Here is a 26,315-nt window from a genome sequence, read left to right as displayed (position 1 = left end):
CCTTAACTTCTGGCTATTCTACCTAAGAGCACTACTAAAAGACAGGGAACTTTTGTCTACAAAACATACAATGAAGCTTTCAAACTCATTCTGTAATCATGAACTCTAAATTTGCCATTATCTGTTGATACTAATATGCATCACCACTTACCTGTAGGAGATATACTCATTCTCCTGTCATAACTAGAAAAAATCTCCCAATTCTCATTCATCCACATATATCACCATTAAAGCATAAAGTATATTACATAAGCTCCCAATCTCTCTTCCTAAAAAAACACTAACTAATGAAAATCTAGATGGCTTTAGAATACAGAAACTATTGTGCTTGTATTTTTGAAGAAGAAAAACAATAGAATTATTGCTTACGTTATAAGAAAAGTACTGTTTATTCATATATATTGAGAGAGAGAGAGAGAGAGAGAGAGAGAGAGAGAGAGAGAGAGAGAGAGAGAGAGAGAGAGAGAGAGAGAGAGAGAGAGAGAGAGAGAGAGAGAGAGAGAGAGAGAGAGAGAGAGAGAGAGAGAGAGAGAGAGAGAGAGAGAGAGAGAGAGAGAGAGAGAGAGAGAGAGAGAGAGAGAGAGAGAGAGAGACTAGTCAGTATTTGAACAGTTAATGAAACTAAGTTCCATCACTACTAAAGGTGATTTCCCATCCTTAAATAATGCCATCTCCCACTAAATCACCATCAATAAACCCAGAAAACTTTCCACATATTGTAGACTTAATAAAACAAAGTAACCAGCTCAGACAAAACAGCTCACCACCAAAAATGATCACATGATTTATCAAAATTTAAAAAACACCATCCCTAACCCAATCACTGAAAAGCAAACAGCCGACTATCAATTTTTCCCAGGACAACAAACCAAAAACCCACAGCAACCAACTTTGGCACAAGTTAAAGAAGAATCACTTCTGCACCAACTCTGCCCCCACATATGAAACACTTCTGACCCAATCCATTCTTCCAAAGAACACATACATACTCATGAAATGTTATTAAGAAATCAACCACAGACCAACCACACCCATAAACAAGGCAGTCATGAAAACCCTATACACAATCCATCCTAAATCATCTGATCATCCACCTGAAGCTTCAATCCCAGTGACACATGCAATGCAATTAAAACCCCCATCAACAAATCATTCTCTCTCACACAAAACACTATGACCCACTTGCAATTTAAGTATTTACAAATATCTTCAACCACTCCTGGCTACACAACAATGCCCCTAAAATGTGGATGCTTACTAACATATTACCATTCCAGAAACCCTTCAAAGCATCCAACTCCCCTTCCTCTTACTGTCTATACAGGGTCTTTCTCCTGTCATCAATACATAAACTCTTTGAAAGATTGATCCACAACAGAATGAAGCAAAATATCCCACTTTCACCAACAAACCATGGCTTCAGACCCAATCGTTCCACTATCGCACAAGACAGCCCTTACACTATGCAGTCTAGATCACTTCAACCAACAGGTATGTGTGTGTGTAAATAACAGGAGATGCCTGATTATCAGGGATGCAATCATGGTCTCTGATGAGACTACCACATTTCTAGTAAAATGCCTCAAACCCTCCTGCATGTTCATGCCCTGATCACTAAAAACCTTTTCCACTAAATCCTTCTTATGTTCATGCCCTGATCACTAAAAACCTTTTCCACTCTATCCTTCTATCTCTACTTTAGTCTTCCCCTTCACCTTACCCCATTATTAGCACATACATCCTGAAAATCTTTCTTTTGAAAATCATTTCACTTTCTACGGAATTTAGGTAAAATAAAATCTTACTTCGTTTAATACATTAACATATATTTCCTAGGATTTGGTAGAATTTAAAAAGTATCATGACTCTGGTGTAAGTAATTGTGTGTATATCAGGCAAATCCAGGCAAGTCTGTACTGAAAGAAGATATCAATTTGTACAATATATCAATTGTGCAAATTCATATCTTATACTAAAACCAACAAAGAAAATGGAAAAGATGATGATGATTTCAAGTGACACCAGTCCAAAATACAGACCATTTAGCTGCTATGGCTAAGGCCCATGAATTAAACAAATCTGATAAATGTTGCCTGTAGCATAAAAGGCCTTCTTAAAATAGACCCCCAATTCTGGAGAGGAAAAAATACAAAACCTCCACTCTTACAACAGGTTTTAAATGAGAAATTATTTCACAGCTGAATCAGCCTACCTACATTGTGGATATGAGATACTGTATAGTGATTCCATAATTCATGATCCATATCACATATCAATGACTAATTCCATACTGACTTAGTTTCTATGATATGCTTAGGCACAGATGCTACATAAGAAAATGACCATTCCTTTCTCTTTGGCAATATAGCGAGTGTTGCAACACTGGTAAACTGCCTTCACATCTAGTAACATGGTACGATGGCTTTCATAAAAAGAATTCCTAAAATCTGTGCAAGAGAGCAATTAACCTTCAGGAGAAGAATCCACTATTAGAAAATCCTTAGAATTTGAAGACTGAACCAATCTCATGAAGCAGTCCTCTAACAGTGCTTATGAAAGACTCTGATTTGCAAAGTTTTTAAATTCATGCAGATAACTAAATCACACACACCACTGTGAACTATTTTTTATTCATTTATCATACTTTGACACTGTCTCCCACGTTAGCGAGGTAGTGCAAGGAAACAGACGAAAGAATGGCCCAACCCACCTACATACACGTGTATAAATAAACACCCATACGCACATATACATTTCAACATATACATATATATGTATACATATACATATATATACATGCACATATTCATACATGCTGCCTTCATCCATTCCCATCGCCACCCCGCCACACATGATATGACATCCCCCTCCCCCCCGCATGTGTGCGAGGTAGCACTAGGAAAAGACAACAAAGGCCACATTCATTCACACTCAGTCTCTAGCTGTCATGTGTAATGACCAGAAACCACAGCTCCCTTTCCACATCCAGGCCCCACAAAACTTTCCATGGTTTACCCCAGATGCTTCATATGCCCTGGTATACCACATCGTTCCAATTCACTCTATTCCTTGCACGCCTTTCATCCTCCTGTATGTTCAGGCCCCAATCACTCAGAATCTTTTTCACTCCATCTTTCCACCTCCAATTTGGTCTCCCACTTCTCCTCATTCCCTCCACCTCTGACACATATATCCTCTTTGTCAATCTTTCCTCGCTCATTCTCTCCATGTGACCAAACCATTTCAATACACCCTCTTCTGCTCTTTCAACCACACTCTTTTTATTACCACACATCTCTATTACCCTTTCATTACTTACTCGATCAAACCACCTCACACCATATATTGTCCTAAAACATCTTATTATCAACACATCCACCCTCCTCCGCACAACCCTATCTATCGCCCCTGCCTCACAACCATATAACATTGTTGGAACCATTATTCCTTCAAACATACCCATTTTTGCTTTCTGAGATAATGTTCTCGCCTTCCACACATTCTTCAACTGTGAACTATTGCCATATATATGTATATGAACATAATGTGTGTATATATGTGTAAGAGAGTGGATGTATCTTTGTCTGTTTCCTGATGCGACCTCAGTCACGCAGGAAACGCTAATCAAGTATAATAAAATAAAATATAATTAAAGCAGAAAACTTCAACATTCCTAGGTAAATCATAAGAACCACATTATTCAGAACTGCAATGTGACTCCTACTATCTATTGATGAATAACTCCACTGACAAAGCTTCTTGCACCAAGTCTAGCAATTGCTGCTTTTAATGAGCATATGAGCTGGCTGAAAGATATTTGTAAAATCTTGAAGCCCATTAAGAAATAAAAACTTCCTTTATGTGCTACAATACAGATTTTTCAAGCCTTTGAAAATGGAAATTAAATGCTACAACACTCCAATCAATTTACTGTTACACCTCTTTTAAGATTTTTTTTCATTAACCTCATTATTCTGGAAAAAGCAAATGGGTCAGGAAACAGGCTCAATGGAGCTATGAGAAAGATATACACTTCCCCTATGGATAGAAAATCAAAATAATATTATGAACTTGTGATGCATCATAACAAGAAAAAAGTATCATTGTGGTCTTCACAGAACATGCACTAAGACTAAGAAATGGTCTTTGCACAAATCCAGACAGTTTATAACTGTTCATTCTTTATATAATGTTAACTTTCTAACATATCACAAACTTTGGAGATGAGAACCAAACAGTTGATAATGATTACTTTTTCACTCTGACTCTCCTTATGTATCTTTTACCAAAGGAGACAAAAATATAACTACTTTTTAATTTTGCTTAAGTTTACAGAACTGAAGATAAAAAAAAAAAATCAGATCAAATGAAAAATCATCATCAGTAACTCTGTCTCTTAAACTACACTTAAAAAGTCTTATCTTTATTTTTCTCTTTTTGTAGGGTTCCTTGAAAATTATTTGAGGATTAGAAACCCTTTTCAAAATTTGAAATTCCAATCACAGAACCCAATACTAATTCTTAAATGGTACTCAGACTTTCATAAAATGCCTGACAAGTCCAACCAAGTAGAATTCAGTAACATCCACAACTACATTTGGAAATTAAGCTGTTAGAAACTTCTTCTGAGTCTAAAAAATGGTTGCCTCAGTAAGCATTACATGCACTCTGAATGAACAAGAGATGACTGATGTTTGTCATAAAAGACAACACATTAAAACTATACACTACCATAAATTCTGTAATGTTTTGAGCAAAATGTTGCAAATTCCCTTATTCCACCATTTTCAGAAAGTTAACATTGAAATAATAAACATATCAAGGGGATATGGTATATTCTGACCCCAAAATATGCCTCCTTAATGAGACAGGGTTCAGTTAAACTGTACTAATATGGGAAGAACGTGTGCATCCCCAGGATGTACCCTACATAAATACCAGACAGCACTTGCCTCTCTATACTGCTTTCAAATGACTGTTCTCTTTTTTAATAAGGTCATGAGGCTGGACAAAAGCATTTTGGTTGCTGTAGGACTGAAAAGTCTAAAGCTGATGTGCTGCCACACCAGGTGAATATGGACAGATCTGTTTACATAGTTTGAAATCTGTTAGCTGTACTGTATTGGTTTGGGGGCTATTATATTATCTTTTACTTTTTTTTTTTTTGTTACTATATCCTCTAGTCCAAAACAGTGTCTGACAAGAAAATCACAACTTAAGCAATCTGCTTGATATCTTGCAATGAAAAAATGATAAATAGCAACAATTATTTCCTTATCAAAACCTGACACATGTAATAAAGCAATACCATTCTAAAAATTTTTCTTTAGATCATCAATCAATAAAAAAATTCCATGTCCATATCTTTTCTTGGTTTCCCTAATCTATGCAACACACAAGTAAGGGGCAAAATATTACTTTCAATCAGAAATCTAAGAGTATGTTAAGTGTACTCTCTTCTCCCATGAGATGAATACACTTTATGAAGGCTAAACTTCTGAATCTCTATGAAGCATCTACAATGCTCAAAGTCTTTACATGAGAATTCTGTATGCTAGTTTATCCCTGAAAAGGAGGAGGAATCTGTTTTTAGCCTGTGCCATACGTATTCAAGCATCAAGATTAAGCAGGAAATCAATTCATTGGGCAGAACCATGATAATCCCAAATGATTATTCTATGTAAGAGATTGTAATTAAAAAACAATAGGAAAAAATATTTTCAAGTTTGAGTTGGAATTTACATCATTAAAAATAATATCAAATGGGCCATCAAAAGCCTTAAATCCACATCAAATCATCAAACAGCAAAAGAGAAGGCAGAAAAAATATAGCCTTTTAACAATACAATGCCTCACTTCTAAATGGATTTCATTGGTCATTAAGATTGTTCATTCACCAATATATCTTCTTCAAAAGTCTTAAAAGAAGTAGGTTTCGAAGGATGAACTATTTTTCTACCATAGGCAGAACCTATAAGCATCTAGGATAATACTTGATGGGGGTTACAAATGTTTTACCACTGAAATGAGATTGTACCAATGAGGATTCACTCCTTTGGCCATCATGAAATTAAATGGCCAAGATACTTACAAAATATGTAGCAACCCTTATCAGCATATTATGTCATTACTATATAATAGAGGGATACACAGGAATAATGAAAACAAATCCTGAGTATTGGTTTGAAACTTCATTGACACACAAAATTTGATGAGAAACATTGAAAAAAGGTTAAGTTACCTAGACACTTGATAGATAAATCATTCATAGATGAAAAAAAAGAAGCAAATGTGGCTTTTAACAGTCACAAAGGAATTTCTCTTGGTATCAAGACAATAAATAAATCAGAAAGGTTTAAGTCCTCTTGGAAACAAATGATTCAAGATGACCTTGTCAGCATCAGTAATATAATCATTGATGCATTTGCAGTTTCTAATGAAAATGAGGAAATTTCTTCAAGAAGCCTGCAAATACAATGTGTACACGGAACATCCCCAATCAACAGCAGCACAAGGCAACAGTTGAGGCTTATGAGCATATAATAACCCATGAGGCCTGCAAGAAGGTCATCCAGAACCTCAGTGTTCAATCAAATGTACGCCATGTGCATGATGGTGCTCACTTTGAGCACAAGAACTACAAGCACCTGACGTGAAAATCTTTACTTCTCCAGAACTACTCTCCAAGTTCATTTAGTAAAGTCTCTCAACTGGACAAACTAAAGTCGAGTCTCTCATGTCACAGTTTGGTATCATCCCCTGCCTTGAGAATGACCATCTAAAATTCAAGTCCATGTCTCCATTATGGAATGGTATCAAGACAAGTCAAATATACAAGAAACCATTTTGTTTCCTTTAAAAAATATGAGTTAGGTTTTTGATGATAAATTTGCCCCCAAAACTGAAAGAACTTTTCCATGTTCACGTTAGAACCTAAAATAATATGGAAAAAAAAAATTTCAAACTTTTAAGACTCCAAGAGTTGTTGAAAACACCTGGCTTTGGAGTTGATTTCTAAAAACCTGTGGCTTGAGAAAGATTAGCCCATGAAAAGCTGTTTTAAATCTATGCCTTTTCCTCTTACGGAGCTGCTTTTTGCAGCAACAGAGCCTTAGTTCTAAATGAATTCCTAAAGGGCCTAGAAGAAAACCATCCTGTAAACTCTTTATATGATTATTCAAGATGCCTTCTCAGCATGTTCATAAACTACCTGAACTTCTTTCCCTGAGCTCAAAAGAGATCTGACTATTGACTGAAAAGCTGTTGACCAGCACTTACACATGTTTTGTCAATTCTAAAGCCTTTTGAACTCCAACAGTTGAGGATTTTCATAAAAGTAAAAAGCAAAAAGTATCTGATTATTTCACCTTCCTAGAAGGAGCTGCAACTTTCATTCTACATTTTTTTCTAAAATGCAAGTTAAGCACCAAAGCTTCCATAAAAGGTTCTGATAACTGTTCAAGAGGAAGCTGAAAAATCTTTTCTATCAAGTCTAGCTTCACATATTCCTCATGATGAAGGGATGTGTGCCCCCACCACTACCTAGATCAGACTATACTTGGAAGCAGCTGCATCACATAATTACGGAGTCGCCATTGGCAACTCAAGGGTGGGCCGTTTTGATAACTGTTTCTTTCCCTACACCTCAAAGCTGTGGACCTCTCTACTGACTCAAGTCTTCCCCAATCACTATGTCCTGGCTCTTTTAAAAAGACAAGATTATCACTTCCCCCAAAATTCATAAATACTTTTTCTTGTCACTTCTTTCTCCCTTTCATTAACCTCTTTATATTTCAATCAAGGGCCAGAGTTCATGTTGACCTTTGCCCATGACTTTAGTCTCCAACAAAAGAAAAAACCCTGAATTACCTGATAAAAATTATCAATCTATGGATCCTGTGGAAAGTGATTTTATGAACTCTAACTCTTTAAGCAATGAAAGTCGACTAAAATGTGGCAGATGTTTCAAGTAAAAGTGGAGACAATGTGGCAACTAAAAAAAAAAAAAGTGCAGAACCTAGGATCAAAATTACTTAGGATACTAAAATCATCATAAGTTACAAAGAGTTATGTTCCCCCCAACATAGTATGGTATCTTTCAGAAGATCTCGGGCATCTCCTATAAAAAAAGGCTGTTGTTACTTCTTCAGGAACATCTTTGCAGAGAAAAGATTATTTTCAACCAAATGAAGACTGAAAAAATAAACCTGGTGTCAAACTCCAACATATCACTTGGCAGACACTCTCCACCATGTAACAAGATACAATTTTACAGAAAAGCTATTTGAAGGTTCCCTTTTCCTCCAATTAGAGCCAATTCTCATTTTTGGATCAGATGGGACAGAACATTCCACACAAAGAATGGAAGAACCAGCCTAAGGATCATCCAAAGAATACAATGGTAATAATCCATTTCAAAGTTCAAAATGGAAGTTATCTGATCCATTTCTGGAAACTGAGGCCTATAACAGGATCAAACATGGACAACATCTGCCATTTGCTGACATGCTCTGAAACATTCCTTAAAGTGGTCTTGGTCCGATAAGAGTACAATTATGTAAAGCCGGATTCATAATGACTTCCTATTCTCCTCAGAAAGTTTGAATGGACAACTTAATGGTTACCCTTGCCTCTCCAATACAGCTCAGTATCAATAATTTTTTGTGTAAAGAATATGTTTTGGGGCAATCATCTGCATGACTGAAAGACTTGGCCACATAAGTTGTGCTATATGTAATTCCAGTTCTCCAGAACAACCATTTTAATATCATAACTCCAAAAGATATTCACAAAATATTAACAAGAGCAAGGATACCCATACTCTAAGTAAGTTAGAGCCTTCTAGGCTGAAAAGTTAAGCGAATATGCATGGGAGCACAAACTATGTGAACTTGTGAAGTTTCCCTGGCTGCCTGTACTAATTTTTAAGAAATTCCCTCTTCTGAGATGAATAAGTACATGCAATTAAGTGTCTGTTATTACATTCATACTTCCAAGCAAGAATCATGATTCATACACTTCTACATATAAAATCAATGATGCTCCCACTTTTGTCACTTTGAGCTACCGTTGTCATATCTCCTTACTCAAAACCAAAAGATTATAAACATACTGAAAAAAAAAAGGGGAAAATCACACACACACACACACACAAAAAAAAAACAAAAAAACTCTAGGCATCCAGTTGACATCAGCACTATCTTCAAGTATCCTACTTCTCATGATGAAAAAAAAAAAAAAAAAAAATTGTAGTTCATCATGTGGAAAACCCACCCATCCGGCCTTGTAATCACAAGGTCAGAAAAAATGTAAAGACACTGCAATCAACATCAAGCAAGGTTCAAAAAGCACTAGCAAGTGTTGATAAAGTGGAGCATAATATTGTTCAGTCGCAACATACTTTTGCATCATGACATTATAGGGCTGGATGCTTAAGTCAGTGAAACCTGAGAATAAGCATCAATCAGCCTTATATACTTTATGAGTCAAAAGAGTGAATCCTCACGGATAAGCCTCATTTTCGGAGTAAAACAGTATTCTAATCACCTAACAGGCAAATGCTTTCTCAGATGCTCATGGGAATATACTGACTGGTGAGAAATTTAGCTGATTTAAAAACTGCCATATTACTTATCTACATTTCATGTGCTAGCACTGCATAACATATTTTGCATGCCTGGAATTTACAATCATATCAAACATTTCTAGAGACTCAGGTAATACATATGTTTCTATTCTAATCTTTATCAAGAGAACAAGCAAATACGTAAAGTTTTATGCAAATTTTCAGAATATCTCATAACAAGACAACAGAATATCTTGTAATCTAGCTGTTGCTCTACGCTAAAGACATAAGCTAAAGATCCCCATATCATTATAAAACTAAATCATCAGTTTAAAGACTAATCAACCATTTGTGTGATTCTTCACCTGCACTACCAGTATATATACAAAATACCATTTTTCGGTTTCTTGAAGTACATGAATAACTTCCACAGTCAACTGTGCCTTGCAGACAGATTTCAACTAAAAATTTTGTTTATCTCTAACCTTAAATTCAACAAGCAAATTGTGAACATTACTGCATTTGCTTTGCTCAATGTATAACTTAATGTGGCAGCTACCTATCATACACTATCAACTTTAAATGCAAAACTATTAAATGCAACAGATGATACCACTTTGTTTAACAACATACTGAAAAATTTCAAAGAAGCTTTTCTGCTTTTCAGCTTATCAAAAATATGTTTGTGATATTCACTAGTGAAAATATAAAGTTCTCTTCACATCATAACTGCTGTAGGACTTACAGACATTAGTAACTATTTGGGTTTCTGCTAAGCAGACTCTTAGTGATGAATGTGGTAATAACTAAGTTGGCAAGCAGTATTTCTAACAGTGGTGCATGTGGTAATACCTCATCAGTAGCTAATACATGTATCATACAAAACTCTGATGTGAGAGCTAAATATCATGATCTGTCAAATAAACAAGAAAAAAGTATCAAAAATAGTCTAAAACCAAATCAGCCAAAATTCAGCACTGTGACTTACAGGTACCTTTAAGATACCATTTCTCATGACAACAGTAGAAATAATGGCTGCATAGATTTACTTTTCAATGTGGTGAAAAAATGTGATATAAAGTGCAATGGGAAAACTGCTTATTACCTTGCACTTTGTCATGTATTCCTTTCACAATTCATCACATAAAAATACCTACTTCATAATAAAGTACATATACATCAACAACAAAAAACTAAACAAGACACATGAATGGACAAAGACCTGCAAGGTAATTCAGTGTGCAAAGACAGCTTTAAAAAATGCTTGGGAACGCCTAATGAAGGAAAAAAGTTTTAATGCTACCTCTTTTCAACCATCCCACAAAGTAAGAGAGCCACATTAAATAAGAAACATACACCTGTAAACAAAAACCATTCCATATAAATTAATCATCACAGGCTTGGGATGGTATTTAGTACTTTGAGGCATTTCCTCAAAGAAGCTCAGAATCAAAATACAGGACAATATGTCACTCTGTACACGGATTAAGATCAATGAATAACATGACTCTCTCTCATTCAGACACACAACAGCCAAGCGTCTTTCCGATTTAACAGCGACAAAATTTATGTCAGTCAATTATTTTGATACATGACTAATTAATCAATTCAGAAAAAACAAACTCACCTGTACAATTTACATTCCTTATACTCATTATATGTAATGACAGGCTATACACTCTGTTCACATACTGACATCTTTACAAAGTACATATGTACACTGCCTTGCTATAGACCACATGTTACACTGAGGTACTACGGTAATCAAGGCACAAATATACCCAATATCACCTCCTTTGTTAGAAGTAACGTTTCTTATCAGCTTACTTACAAGAGGTGTGTGTGTGTGTGCATGTATTACTTATGGGAATTACTTAACTTATATACATATACATTTTCCTACTTGATCGCTGTTTTCCATGTTAGTGAGGTAGTGCCAGGAAACAAAGAAAGACACATCCACTCACATTCATAAAAGTATCTATTATCTGTTTTACTATAATTGATTGCCATTTCCCGCATCAGCAAGATAGCACCAGGAAACAGATGAAGAATGACCTATCCACTCATATATATACATAAATGCACATACACGTACATATACATATTAACATATACACATATACAGGCATATACATATATACATATGACATACTCATATTTGCTTGCCTTCATCCATTTCCAGTACCACCCTACCCCACAGGAAACAGCATCACCAACCCCTGCATCAATGAAGTAGCGCAAGGAAAACAGAAAAAAAAAAGGCCACATTCGTTCACACTCAGTCTCTCACTGTCATGAGCAATGCATCGAAACCACAACTCCCTATCCACATCCAAGCCCTACAGCCATTTCACATGCCCTGGTTCAGTCCACTGACAGCACGTCAACCCCGGTATACCACATCGTCCCACTTCACTCTATTCCTTGCATGCCTCTCACCCTCCTGTATGTTCAGGCCCCAATACCTCAAAATCTTTTCCTCTCCATCCTTCCACCTCCAACTTGGTCTCCCACTTCTCCTTGTTCCCTCCACCTCTGACACATGTATCCTCTTTGTCAATCTTTCCTTACTCATTCTCTCCATATGTCCAAACCCTTTTAACACCCCCTCTTCTGCTCTCTCAACCACACTCTTTTTACTTCCACACATTTTTTTCCAGACATACTTGCCATTTCCCGCATTAGCAAGGTAGCGTTAAGAACAGAGTGCTGTGCCTTAGAGGAAATATCCTATTTTGGCACCCTTCTCTGTTCCTTCTTCTGGAAAAATTAAAATGGGAGGGGAAGATTTCCAGCCCCCCACTCCCTCCCATTTTAGTTGCCTTCTACAACACAAAGGGAATATGTGGGAAGTATTCTTTCTCATGTATTCTTGATGCTATCAAAAATATTCCTGAAAAAAAAGGATTTCATGAATTTGTGGCAATTTGAGAAATAAAGTGTACATGTGTCCATTCACGTGTGATTTCTATATATATGCAACATGAACCTGTCTATGGATCTGTCTATGGATTTTTCTGGCGCTATCTCGCTGAAGCAGGGGGCAGCAATGCTGTTTCCTGTGGGGCAGGGAAGCACCAGGAACGGAAGAAGGCAAGCAAGTATGAATATGTACAAGTGTATGTATGTACATGTCTGTGTATGTATATGTATGTATGTATGTTGATATGTATATGTATGTGTCTGTATATGTACGTGTATGGACGTTTATGTATATATATGTGTACAGGAGTACTTGGGTCGTTCTTTATCTGTTTCCTGGTGCCACCTCACTGATATGGGAAACAGCGATCAAGTATAACAAATTAATAAATACATATGTGTGTAGCCGTATATATATGTGTACGTGAGTGGATGGGTCTTTCTTCGTCTGTTTCCTGGCACTACCTTGTTGATGTGGGAAATGGCAATCAAGTATAATAAAAACCATAATTATTCCAGGAACAATTTCTATGAAAGAGTCCTGGTGTAACCCAGGACCTATCTGAAGGTTCCTGCAGCCCAAGGCTGCACTACTTCAATTAGTAAGGAGAGAGATGTCTTTGACAAGACTGTACTCCTAATAATAAAACCTTGCAAACATGACTTTGTGACTTTTCACTTGTGGTGTAACCTTGAGCAGGCAGAGTCCAGTAACATTTACATATATACAGTGTGACTACTATTGGTGTATTTGGGAGAGAGGGTTTTAAACACATGTTAAACACATATAGCCCTGCATCTTATCCTCATTCATACAAACAAGTATATACCAGTAAATCCCAAAGAGGAGGATGAATAGCTGGTTCACTGCATGCAGACTTCCCTGTCTGTGGGTGACAAAGCTAACCAATGCAAAAAAAACACTTGTGTATGTAATTGCCTATTTGTTCTGTACACAGAGGGTTTTACACTTGTGGGTCCCAATTTATTGAACCTTCTTTATCATACAACTTTTTAAACTTCTGCATTATGTCTGCACTTACTTTTTCCTCATTCACTTAATTCAGTTCATATACCACATTCATGATTCCCATCTTGTTTAGAAGCTTCTTACTTTATTTCATGTTATGTCCTCTGGTTGTTTTAACCCTACATATTTTGAAGAACTGTTCAATGTACATCATCTATCTGTCGTAAAAAGTTAAAGCTAGTGATTAAATCATCCTTCACTCTTCTTTCTTTCATGAAGGGCAAAGCCAAAGCCTCTGGTGTTTCCCTAAAATTCAGCTCTCTTAATTCTGGTATCATCTTTGTTGCCCTCCTTTGAACTTTATTGGCTCTTTGTGCTTCTTTAGGTGCACCGACCAAACTAGAGAAGCATATTCTAGTGTTAAAAGAATATCTTGATGAATATTTTCTTAATCATGTTCTTGAATGGAATCTTAATTTTAGCCAGACCACAGCTGGTCTTAACTATTCTCCTAGGGTAGAACTTTGACATGTTAGGGATACTATCCACTCATGTCTCTCTCACATAAGACTCCTGTAGCTTATTTTCAGCAAGAAAATATTCATATCAAGGTCTTCTTTTGCTATACCACATTCTCCTTTCTTTACAATTACCCAGGTTGAATTTCATCACCAATTTATCATACCAATCTTGAAGTCTGTTTAGGTCCCATTTTAAGTTGATGCAATTCCCCTCTCTTTTCACTTCCTCCATAACCTTTGCATCATCTCGCAAGTCATTCACAGAGACTAAAAAGAGTAACAGTCTCAGAACAGAATCATTCAGTGCTCCATTTGTGACCTAATCCATTTCCGGAAGGCTCCTATGATATGTATCCTTTGTTCCTTCCACTAAGATAATCTTCCATCTATCAAAGATGTGTTCCTCATTTCTGCCAGGTGATTCAGTTACTTTATCAGCCTCCCAGGTAGCACAGTGTCAAATGCTTTCTGGCAATCCATCACAAACAATCAACCCAGTCTTCTCCTCTGTTAAAACATAGCTCACTACTTCTTAGAAATCTTTAAGAGGTTCATTAGGTATGAACTCTTTTCCACAAAACCACTGCATCTCTTGCTTACGTAATTGCTCCTCAGAAGGAAATTGTTCATTGCTTTCTCTAGTAGTTCTTGCCTAACTAATGATCAACTGATCATTCACATATTCATAAGAATACCAGAAAAATGGGTTGTAAAGATGGAGTTATGACCTATCACATGAATGCCTGTGATTGCCTCCACTGCAAAACTTTGAACTTATACTTTGAGATTGGTGAAGGTAAATTGTACGTTTCATATAGTTTATTCTTCCTAATTCTCTTCAGTAGGTTTCTACCACATGCATGAACTAATAACTAAATATTCACAACAATAATGAAGAAAACGGGTGATGCAGTGAATAGAAGATCTAGAAAAATACAAGAGCAAACAAGGCAAAACTCAAATTATTCAATTCATAATACTGTAAATTATATTTTTCACAATTCTTTCTGGTTCATGTACTAACAATCATTAACTTATTCAAAAAAGAACAGAAAATGAATTGCAAAGATGGAAATACTGCCTTGCATATGAACACTCCTGACTGCAGGTCGGCTAGCCTTGCCTATGCTGTGAAATGAACTCAATGAAAGATAAAGTAAATTATGTTTTTTTTACTATTCTTCTCTCCAATCATTTTCAGTAAGTTTTCACCTAATTCATTAACTACTTATCTAAATTTTTTCTTTCATAATTGTCCACTGTTTCTCACATTAGCAAGGTAGCACCATGAACAGTTGAAGAAAGGCTGCATTCAATCACATCCATTCTCTAGCTGTCATGTACAATGCACAATGCATCAAAAGCAAAACACTCTATCTAAAACCAAGTCGTACAGACCTTCCCATATTCCCCTAGCCACTTTACATGTCCTGGTTCAGTCTACTGACACCAAGTTGCCCTCTGTATACTACATCATTCCGTTTCACTTTATCCCTTACACACTTTTCATCCTCCTCCATGTTCAGGCCCTGACGGCTCAAAATATTTTTCTCTCCAATTTGGTCTCCCATCCTTCCTTTTCCTCTTCACCTCTGATAAATATATCCTCTCTTGTCAACCTCTCCCCACTCCTTCTCTCAATACATTCAAGCCATTTCAGCACACTCTCTTCAGTTTTCTCAATCACACCCTTCTTATTACCTCACTTCTCTTGTACACTTTTATTACTTATTCAATCAAACCGCTTCTCACTACATATTAATCTCAAACACTTCATTTCCAACACAACCAACCTCCTCTGCACACCCTCATCTGTAGCCTATGCCCCACATCCATACAATATTGCTGAGACTACTATGCATTCAAAAATACCATTCTCACCCCCCAATTACGACCTCCACACATTCCTCAATGCTCCCAGTACATTTGCCCCTTCACTCACCCTATGAATCACTTCCACTTACATGTTCCATTTGCTGCCACATCCACTCCCATGTACGTATATGAAACAGTTCACTTCTTCCAAATTTTCTCCATTTAAACTCACACCCCAGCTAATCTGTCCCACTACCCTGATAAATCTAATAACCTTACTTTTATTCACATTTAGTCTCAACTTCCTCCTTTTGCACACTCTCCCAAACTGAGTCACCATCTTCAGCAGTTTCTCACTCAAATCTGGCACCAGCACTTCTTCAGCAGTTTCTCACTCAAATCTGCCACCAGTACTGTGTCATCAGCAAGCAAAGACTGACTTACTTACCAGACTCTCTCATCCCCTATAGACCGCATACTCACCCCTCTCTCCAAGACCCTTCCATTTAGCTCCCTCACCACCCCATCCATAAACAAATCAAACAGCCATGGTAACATCACACCCCTGCTGCATACCAACCTTCTCCTGAAACCACTCACTCACTTATTTAGATATTCAAAAAAATAATGGAGAAAATGGATGGTGCAGCAGATCTATCACACCTGAAACATGCTCACAAGGAAAAACTCGAGCAATCTCAGTAAACGATATAACTGCATTTCTTATTAATATTTTCTACATAGTACTTTCTTCAATTGATTCTTACTTAGCTCATGAACTGATAAAAATTCAAATATCAAAAAAGATAACAGAAATAATGGGTTGTACATGTCGAGGCACTACCTCGCATACAAATACTGCTATTGCATGGAGCTACCCTAGCCTCTGTGGCAAAACAATGAACTTATACTCACGACTGTTTTGGTAAACTGGGTTTCTCATATATCTTTTCTACACAATTCTCTTCACTAGGTTTCTTACTTAAAGCATGAGCTAATACTTATCTATATATTTACAAAAATAATGGAGAAAAGGGTGGCACAGTACATGGAAGAGCTAGCAAAATGGAGAAACAAGCAAGATGGGGAAGTTAGCACCCACAACAAAACTCAAATTCACATTTGGTAAATGATTTGGTAATCTGTCTTTCAAACATTTTTACTTTACATCTGTATTTCATACATTTTTACTTTACATCTGTCTTCAGTAGGCTGAGCTAAAATCATATTCATATTAAGAATAATAATAGAGAAAACAGCTTATAGATGGAAGCGTAAGATATGTTTTAAAGCTCTGCTAAGTTGCAAGGAATCACTTGCCAATCTATTACACATAAATACCAGTATTTAAGGAAATACATGTGTTATCATTTCTTTCCATGTCTTTCTTATAGTGTTAGATGACTGTTTATTTAATGAGGGGTCTTTACACTAGATCTACTATGAAAGAGTGTTCAAGATCCTGGAATGTTTTTCTATTAAATATACATAATATATTGCTCTTTAAGTGAGTCAATTTATGCTTATCTTTCTGGGTAACAAACCCCAAATTAAGAGAGAACTTGATGTATATATTATAAGCACTTCTACGTAATTCTATGTACATCTTTGATGCCCATTCTCTTCAGGAACTCCCTAAAGGAGGTGGCGACAGCAAAAGTTTCCATAACTGATGAACTTCAGATCTGCATCTTAGCCTTTAATGCCTCACTCTTAACAAACCACTGGCAGAGGCAAACTCTATTGCAGCAATTCCAGAGGCTCCTCACTAATGTTCCTACCAACTACTTCTATCTAATGTCTCTACCTAATATTCCAACCTACTAATGCTCCTGCCTACTGTTCCTACCTACTAATTCTACCTGTTTTTACCTAATGCTCCAACATAATGTTCCTACTTTGTTACTTCTATCTATTGCTCCAACCATTTTACCAAAGGGCAGGATTAACGCAAGGCACTCTCTGTAAGAAAATCTGAAGTTACAAAGAATGAGCTGAGTGAGTTAAGCATTGTAAAGTGTTATGAGTGACAAAGATAGATTACAGGTTTGTACACAGAATGCCAGCAGTCCATGTGTGGATGAGACAGAAAGAAAAGACAGCTAACTGGGTCAGACAAGTGAAACTTGACAACCACTGAAGTGCTGGTTCACAATGCAGCTACCCTTGCTGATACCTGGCATGTAATACCACAATGCACTTCCTCCAACAGTTACTCTTCCCATAATGTACTATCTAAATGGGACACCTTCCACAATTTCCTGAAACTTGAATTCTTTCCTATCAGGTGGGATAATCTTCTGCCTCTTTTGTCTTTTCTTTCCTGCTTACTATCATGTACTCTTCTGGACATAACACAACTCCAACAATACTGCCATCACTACAAGTTGTCCATCTGGTGCACTCTCCCTGATGCAATACTTAATCACCAACTCATTAACATTTACTACTAATCCATCTGCATTTGTATACATTACTTTCAGTCTGATATTACCATCACCTAATATTCCTGAGTAGAGTGGTTCTGCTCTCGTCTCATTTGGTGTCTTGTTATTTGCCTTCAGAATGTAGTCTTTGTTTTTCTCCATCTCTTCTCTCGGTTTAGCACTTGAATTTGGCTATGTTCCTAAGTGCCTCAACCTGCCTAACTACCTCATGGCTTGAAAACTCCAATATAACTATGTACGTTCGTCATTCCCTTATGTCTTGATTATGGCTACTAATGTTTCTCCTTTTAACACAGAAATTGTATCTCAAGTAATATCCTGATAAATATTTCCTCTTCTTTCCCCTTTCCTCTATAAACAGTGTAATATCTTCCCGTCCAAAAAATACATCAGATTTATATCTATCAACTTCCTGCTTTGCAACTGTGTGCTTTCTGTTATGGAAGTTTGGAACTGTCAGTGAGGAAGGGAGATTTTCACCTGCTAAAGTATGTTGGTGATTACATCATTACTACAAATATTTACCTCTTTGAAAGCCACTCACCAAGTTATTCTGGATCTTCGTTAATGATGTTAGCTTAAACAATGGACCAACTGATAGTTAAGGGACTATAGTTAGAGAGCTACAGATATTGGAAAAGATACAGTAGTGTCTCTAGACTAGGCAGAAGTGCTATTTTAAAATAATTATTTATTTATTTTTTTGCTTTGTCACTGTCTCCTGCGTTAACCCACCCACATACACATGTATATACATACACATCCACACACGCAAATAAACATACCTATACCTCTCAACGTATAAATATATATACACACACAGACATATACATATATACACATGTACATAATTCATACTGTCTGCCCTTATTCATTCCCATTGCCACCCCGCCACATATGAAATAACAACCCCCCTCCCCCAAATGTGCGCGAGGTAGCACTAGGAAAAGACAACAAAGGCCACATTCGTTCACACTCAGTCTCTAGCTGTCATGTAATAATGCACCGAAACCACAGCTCCTTTTCCACATCCAGGCTCCACAGAACTTTCCATGGTTTACCCGAGACGTTTCACATGCCCAGGTTCAATCCATTAACAGCACATCGACCCCAGTATACCACATCGTTCCAATTCACTCTATTCCTTGCACACCTTTCACCCTCCTGCATGTTTAGGCCCCGATCACTCAAAATCTTTTTCACTCCATCTCTCCACCTAAAATTTGGTCTCCCACTTCTCCTCGTTCCCTCCACCTCTGACACATATATCCTCTTGGTCAATCTTTCCTCACTCATTCTCTCCATGTGACCAAACCATTTCAAAACACCCTCTTCTGCTCTCTCATCCACACTCTTTTTATTACCACACACCTCTCTTACCCTATTATTACTTACTCGATCAAACCATCTCACACCACATATTGTCCTCAAACATCTTATTTGCAGCACATCCACCCTCCTGCGCACAACTCTATCTATAGTCCACACCTCGCAACCATACAACATTGTTGGAACCACTATTCCTTCAAATATACCCATTTTTGCTTTCCAAGATAATGTTCTCGACTTCCACACATTCTTCAATGCTCCCAGAACTTTTGCCCCCTCCCCCACCCTATGATTCACTTCCGCTTCCATGGTTCCATCCGCTGCCAAATCCACTCCCAGATATCTAAAACACTTTACTTCCTCCAGTTTTTCTCCATTCAAACTTACCTCCCAATTGACTTGACCCTCAACCCTCAACATTTACTCTCAGCTTTCTTCTTTCACACACTTTACCAAACTCAGTCACCAGCTTCTGCAGTTTCTCACATGAATCAGCCACCAGCGCTGTATCATCAGCGAACAACAACTGACTCACTTCCAAAGCTCCCTCATCCACAACAGACTGCATACTTGCCCCTCTTTCCAAAACTCTTTCATTTACTTCCCTAACAACCCCGTCCATAAACAAATTAGACATCACACACCCCTGCAGCAAACCTACATTCACTGAGAACCAATCACTTTCCTCTCTTCCTACACGTACACATGCCTTACATCCTCGATAAAAACTTTTCACTGCTTCTAACAACTTGCCTCCCACACCATATATTCTTAATACATTCCACAGAGTATCTCTATCAGCTCTATCATACGCCTTCTCCAGATCCATAAATGCCACATACAAATCCATTTGCTTTTCTAAGTATTTCTCACATACATTCTTCAAAGCAAACACCTGATCCACACATCCCCTACCACTTCTGAAACCATACTGCCCTTCCCCAATCTGATGCTTTGTACATGCCTTCACCCTCTCAATCAATACCCTCCCATATAATTTACCAGGAATACTCAACAAACTTATACCCCTGTAATTTGAGCACTCACTTTTATCCCCTTTGCCTTTGTACAATGGCACTATGCAAGCATTCTGCCAATCCTCAGGCACCTCACTATGAGACGTACATACATTAAATAACCTTACCAACCAGTCAACCATACAGTCACCCCCTTTTTTAATTAATTCTACTGCAATATCATCCAAACCCACTGCCTTGCCAGCTTTCATCTTCCGCAAAGCTTTTACTACCTCTTCTCTATTTACATATTCATTTTCCCTAACCCTCTCACTTTGCACACCACCTCGACCAAAACACCCTATATCTGTCACTCTATCATCAAACACGTTCAACAAACCTTCAAAATACTCACTCCATCTCCTTCTCACATCACCATTACTTGTTATCACCTCCCCATTAGCCCCCTTCACTGAAGTTCCCATTTGCTCCCTCTTACACACTTTGTTTACCTCCTTACAAAACATCTTTTTTATTCTCCCTAAAATTTAATGATACTCTCTCACCTCAACTCTCATTTGCCCTCTTTTTCACCTCTTGCACCATTCTCTTGACCTCCTGTCTCTTTCTTTTATACATCTCCCAGTCATTTGCATTATTTCCTTGCAAAAATCATCCAAATACTTCTCTCTTCTCTTTCACTAATAATCTTACTTCTTCATCCCACCACTCACTACCCTTTCTAATCTGCCCACCTCCCATGCTTCTCATGCCACAAGCATCTTTAGCGCAAGCCATTACTGATTCCCTACATACATCCCATTCCTCCCCCACTCCCCTTACCTCCTTTGTTCTCACCTTTTTCCATTCTGTACTCAGTCTCTCCTGGTACTTCCTCACACAAGTCTCCTTCCCAAGCTCACTTACTCTCACCACTCTTTTCACCCCAACATTCTCTCTTCTCTTCTGAAAACCTCTACAAATCTTCACCTTCGCCTCCACAAAATAATGATCAGACATCCCTCCAGTTGCACCTCTCAGCACATTAACATCCAAAAGTATATATGTTCATATGGCTTTGAATGGGGTAATGGCATCATTACCCTGCTCAAGGTCATACACATTCTTGCCAATTACCACACTTTCCCATTCAAGGCCATACAAACATACATCAGCTTTAATGGGTAAGATGCAAGCAAAAACTTACTTTGTTTCTAATAACTAATGATCTCCAGTATTCCACTGAATACTCAGATGTGGCAACATTGGTACTGAGGGATGAATGCTGGACATCACATTCACACTGATGGCTTGGTAAAACAGTATGATCAGACATGATTGAACATGTTTCGTGTATACATGGAGGCATCATTCATACTCAGTTTCACTATGCAATTAAAGTGTCCACAAATAACATCATTTGCCCCCATATATTTTTAAAAGCAAAACGTTGCCATGGTTTATCATGGTTACAAGCACTCTCAAGCTGAGATCATTGTTCATCTGGTTACTGAGACTAGCAACCTACTTTAGTGTGCCCAAGGCAATCTTGAGGGAAATATGTTTTTTCTTTACTCCTCCTAGCTGCCACTACATGCTGGGAATTTCACTTCTGGGCACTGTATTTTTCTCACCTGTTCCTCAAGATGATTGGCTCTTACTTTTCTAAGGAAAGGAAAGCCCATATTCTTGCCTGGAAACACGAATATAATGGTAAAATATGAGATATCTAGGCTCACTGGGTGCTCAAAAGACATGAGCAAATGGCTGCTTGCCAGTGCTCAAGGCCTCCTTGACATCATCCCATCACCAAAACATATCCCTGGTTGCCCAAGGAAGAGTTCTAGAGCTACTAAAAACATCCTACAATGAGTGGTATTGAAGCAAACCGAAGAGCTACTAAAAACACCCTAAGATGAGTAGCATTAAAGCAAACCTATATTTAAGCTACCAAACTCTAGAAACGCCATCCAAAACTTTTAGGAAATTTCTTTTAAAGAACCATTCAATATTACCTGCAAAAGGACCTTCAAATTCCCTCCCACAAACGACTTGCACCTGGAAAGAAATGCAATGACTGAAGTAAGCTAATGTTCTTCCCAGAAAATTGCATCAAGTGTGCACAGTCAAAGCAGTGGAGGGAGAGGAGGACGGAGGGTACCAACATGTCTTACTCTTGTTTCACAGAGGACAGAAACACCCATAGTGATGATCTGGGGTTGCTTTACTATTGTAACGGGTGGAAAAGGGTTGCCCTTCTTATGTAAAATTAATGGAGAGCAGTACATTACAGTGCTAGAGGACCACCTGCTTCCTTTGATGAGGTTTATGGGCATGATCACTTTACGTAGGACAGTTCCCTCTTTCATACAGCTAAAAAGATGATGAACTAGTTATCAAAAGAAAATATTTAACTGTTTGAGTGGCCTGGAAACTCCCCAGACTTAATCCATTCAAGAACTGCTGGAACCAGATGAAAGTCAAGCTTGCTTCCTGCAACACATCATCAGTGCCTTGAATTAGAATACTTCAGGAAGCTTGCCAGTTCCATGCCCAGACATCTGCAGATGGTAATCAAGGCCAAAAGAGAGACAACAAAGTACCAAAACATAAGTGCGACTCACCTTTGAAAATACACAGGGGGCAGACAAGGTTTTTTGCAGACACTGTATAATATTAATATTTCATAATTTTTGCCAAAAATATACTTTCCACCCTAAGACCTTTACCGCGACTATCAGGAACAACTTAGCCACCCTCACTTGGGTCTCGTCCCTGGGTATGGGAGCCACTGTTCTAAGTGGTCTTTCATATAACTCATGAACAGTTGTGGCCCTATAACAGAGCCTTGCTGGATACCACTGGTTATTGTAACACATTTGAAAGAGAGCTCTGACTTGCATCCTTTACTACTTTCCATTCAGGAAATTGCTGACAGACCTAACCCCAACATATACAAAAAATGAAATTCAAGACCACATACAGAATGTAGAAACAGAACACACTTCAGTGAGGGCCAGAATATGGTCATCATACTGCGATTGATATACTATAGAAATGAAATTGACTTGTGGGTTCAATTAGTATCTCAATATGGATAACATACTTCAGTAAATAACTAAAAATAAAATCTATAAGTGATGTGGCTTCACATATCATATCAATTTGCAGCTAGGCTTGGGTTATCAAACTGAAGTAAGCAAATTACTGATACTCATGGTTAGCAGATAAATTAAAGAAATTTACAAAAGATATTGGCTTGTATTCAAAACAGTATATCAAAATGAGAATATCCATAATGAATATTTCTCTGACATGGGAGGAATATATTGACTAGAGAACACAAAAAGAAAATAACCAATGCATTAGAAATGACATAAAGGAGTGCTTCTACAGTGCTGAAATGTTACAAACATGAAACAGGATAAGTGAATTCAGTGAGCATTAAAAAATGGAAATGATTAAATGATAGAAAAGAGGTTAAGGGATGAGGGCCCTGCATGTGTAAAACCCTTCCTAGAGAAACAAATAGGTAATCCGAAATAGACAATCACATATATATACAAACACACACACATTCAAACCCTCCCTTTAATGTGCATTGATGTGTTCATACACTTACATATAATTACATATATACCTAAGTATCAGTATATGTATTCATAAATACCTTGCAATACAAATGTCCATACATGGCATGGCTTACAATGTAATGCCACCTTTTCTCTTCTATTATTATCATTATACAACCCCAGGACCCCTTCATGAAGGGAGTCCTTGGGATATAACCCTGGGACCCCCCATTTCGGGGCTCCTGCAGCTCCAAGGCTGCACTACATTCAGTAGCAGGTGCAGGATGGATTCTCTTGAATTAAGAATGTCTTTGACAAGACTGAACACTCCCATTTTGTCAACTGACAATGATACAGCCTCATCAAAGGTGACTTTTCACTTGCTGAGTAACCTCAAGCAGGTGGAGTCCGGTAACACTGTTCTTTTCTAAACACTTCATTTGTTAGTAAGTTTTAATAAACCATATTGCATAACCATTTAGTGTGTAATGATAAACTCCTCTTATCTGGAGTTCTGTTAAAAATATATACAATAACAATGTATAATATTCAGACACATTCTACAATGTTCCAAGGCACCTACAAACTTTTACCGAGTTCACTTGCTCCACATAGCAACTTCATCATCTGTGTGGATAACTGTCTGACTTAACTGGCCTTATGAAGTAATTACCTTTCTCTAAACAATGCTCTTCTCTACAGCATGATAATTTTTTCCTTACATATGCAATTCTAATCATCTTTCCAATTTATCAGAAAACTTAAAAATCTGTTGTGATTATGAATCATTAACAAGTTACATTCAACAAACCTATTGTAAGATTGCTGCAATAATTCCAATGGATAATATATTTTGGTGTATAAACTTACTTGCCAGGAATACAAATCCTCATATTCTGTATTACTAAGTTCTCTTTTCTTCTTGATTCACCTCAAGAGCAATTGTCAACTGTACATAACAAGACAGTCTTTTCAGAGGCAATCATTCCCAAACTGTAAATCTCATATGTCATGATGAATAGCAGTGGCAACCACAATGCTCAGTACAGGAAATTTTTACCTTGAATTTTATGTGATCTTCAACTTGCTCCTTCACCATCATTGGCTTGTATTCCCTGGAAACATCAACAGACAAATTAATCATAAATACCACTACTTGCACACCGCTTATGGAAACTTCAAAAATGTCAGTGAAAGCATAAACACATCCAAGTTTAAGTTTCAGAATAAATAATTACTAAAAGAGAAACATGTTTAACCCATTGACAGCTAAACTGCCATTTTTGGCATGGGACATCTCCAACAGTTGACAGCGAGTCTGCCAAGTACAGTCTGAGGCAATTACTACTCCCAGGCATGACAGATTGCAAAGTAGTGACTCAAAAAGTAACCATTGGCAAGTCAAACAATGTTACCACATCCTTCGCCCAATTTTTCCAACTCAGCTGGTCAATTAACCATCAAAATACCTTGGTGGCATAGTAAATAATTTCTGTGTTGCTAAGGCAGAAAATTTTTTTTTTATATAGCAAATGCATATCATTCTTACATAAGGTTATTTTATTATACTTTGTCGCTGTCTCCCGCGTTAGCGAGGTAACGCAAGGAAACTGACGAAAGAATGGCCCAACCTACCCACATACACATGCAGATACATACACGTCCACACACGCACATATACATATCTATACATTTCAACGTATACATATATATACATACACAGACATATAAATATAAACATATGTACATAATTCATACTTGCTGCCTTTATTCATTCCCATCGCCACCCCATCTTTCCACCTCCAATTTGGTCTCCCACTTCTCCTCGTTCCCTCCACTTCTGACATATATATATCCTCTTTGTCAATCTTTCCTCACTCATTCTCTTCATGTGACCAAACCATTTCGAAACACCCTCTTCTGCTCTCTCAACCACACACATTCTATTACCACACATCTCTCTTACCCTTTCATTACTTACTCCATCAAACCACCTCACACCACATATTGTCCTCAAACATCTCATTTCTAACACATCTGCCCTCCTCCGCACAACTGTATCTATAGCCCACGCCTCGCAACCATATAACATTGTTGGAACTATATTCCTTCAAACATACCCATTTCTGCTTTCCAGGATAACATTCTCAACTTCCACACATTTTTCAATGCTCCCAGAACTTTCACCCCCTCCCCCACCCTATGATTCACTTCC

The 26,315-nt window shown here is 37.5% G+C and overlaps 1 protein-coding gene across 1 annotated transcript in view; it reads right to left on the bottom strand.

Moving 5' to 3' along the window:
• Window positions 1–531: 531 nt before the first annotated feature.
• The window catches only part of LOC139759433 (uncharacterized), a 108,762-nt gene continuing 82,978 nt past the window's right edge, over window positions 532–26,315 (bottom strand). Inside the window, exon 18 of the mRNA XM_071681543.1 lies at window positions 532–25,215. Within this exon, the coding sequence (XP_071537644.1) occupies window positions 25,180–25,215 (36 nt within the window). The 3' untranslated portion in view covers window positions 532–25,179. The remainder of the gene's footprint in view (window positions 25,216–26,315) is intronic.

The sequence above is a fragment of the Panulirus ornatus genome, chromosome 33 (assembly GCF_036320965.1).
Source record: "Panulirus ornatus isolate Po-2019 chromosome 33, ASM3632096v1, whole genome shotgun sequence".
Taxonomy (NCBI): domain Eukaryota; kingdom Metazoa; phylum Arthropoda; class Malacostraca; order Decapoda; family Palinuridae; genus Panulirus; species Panulirus ornatus.
This window is presented reverse-complemented; position numbering and strand designations above follow the sequence as displayed.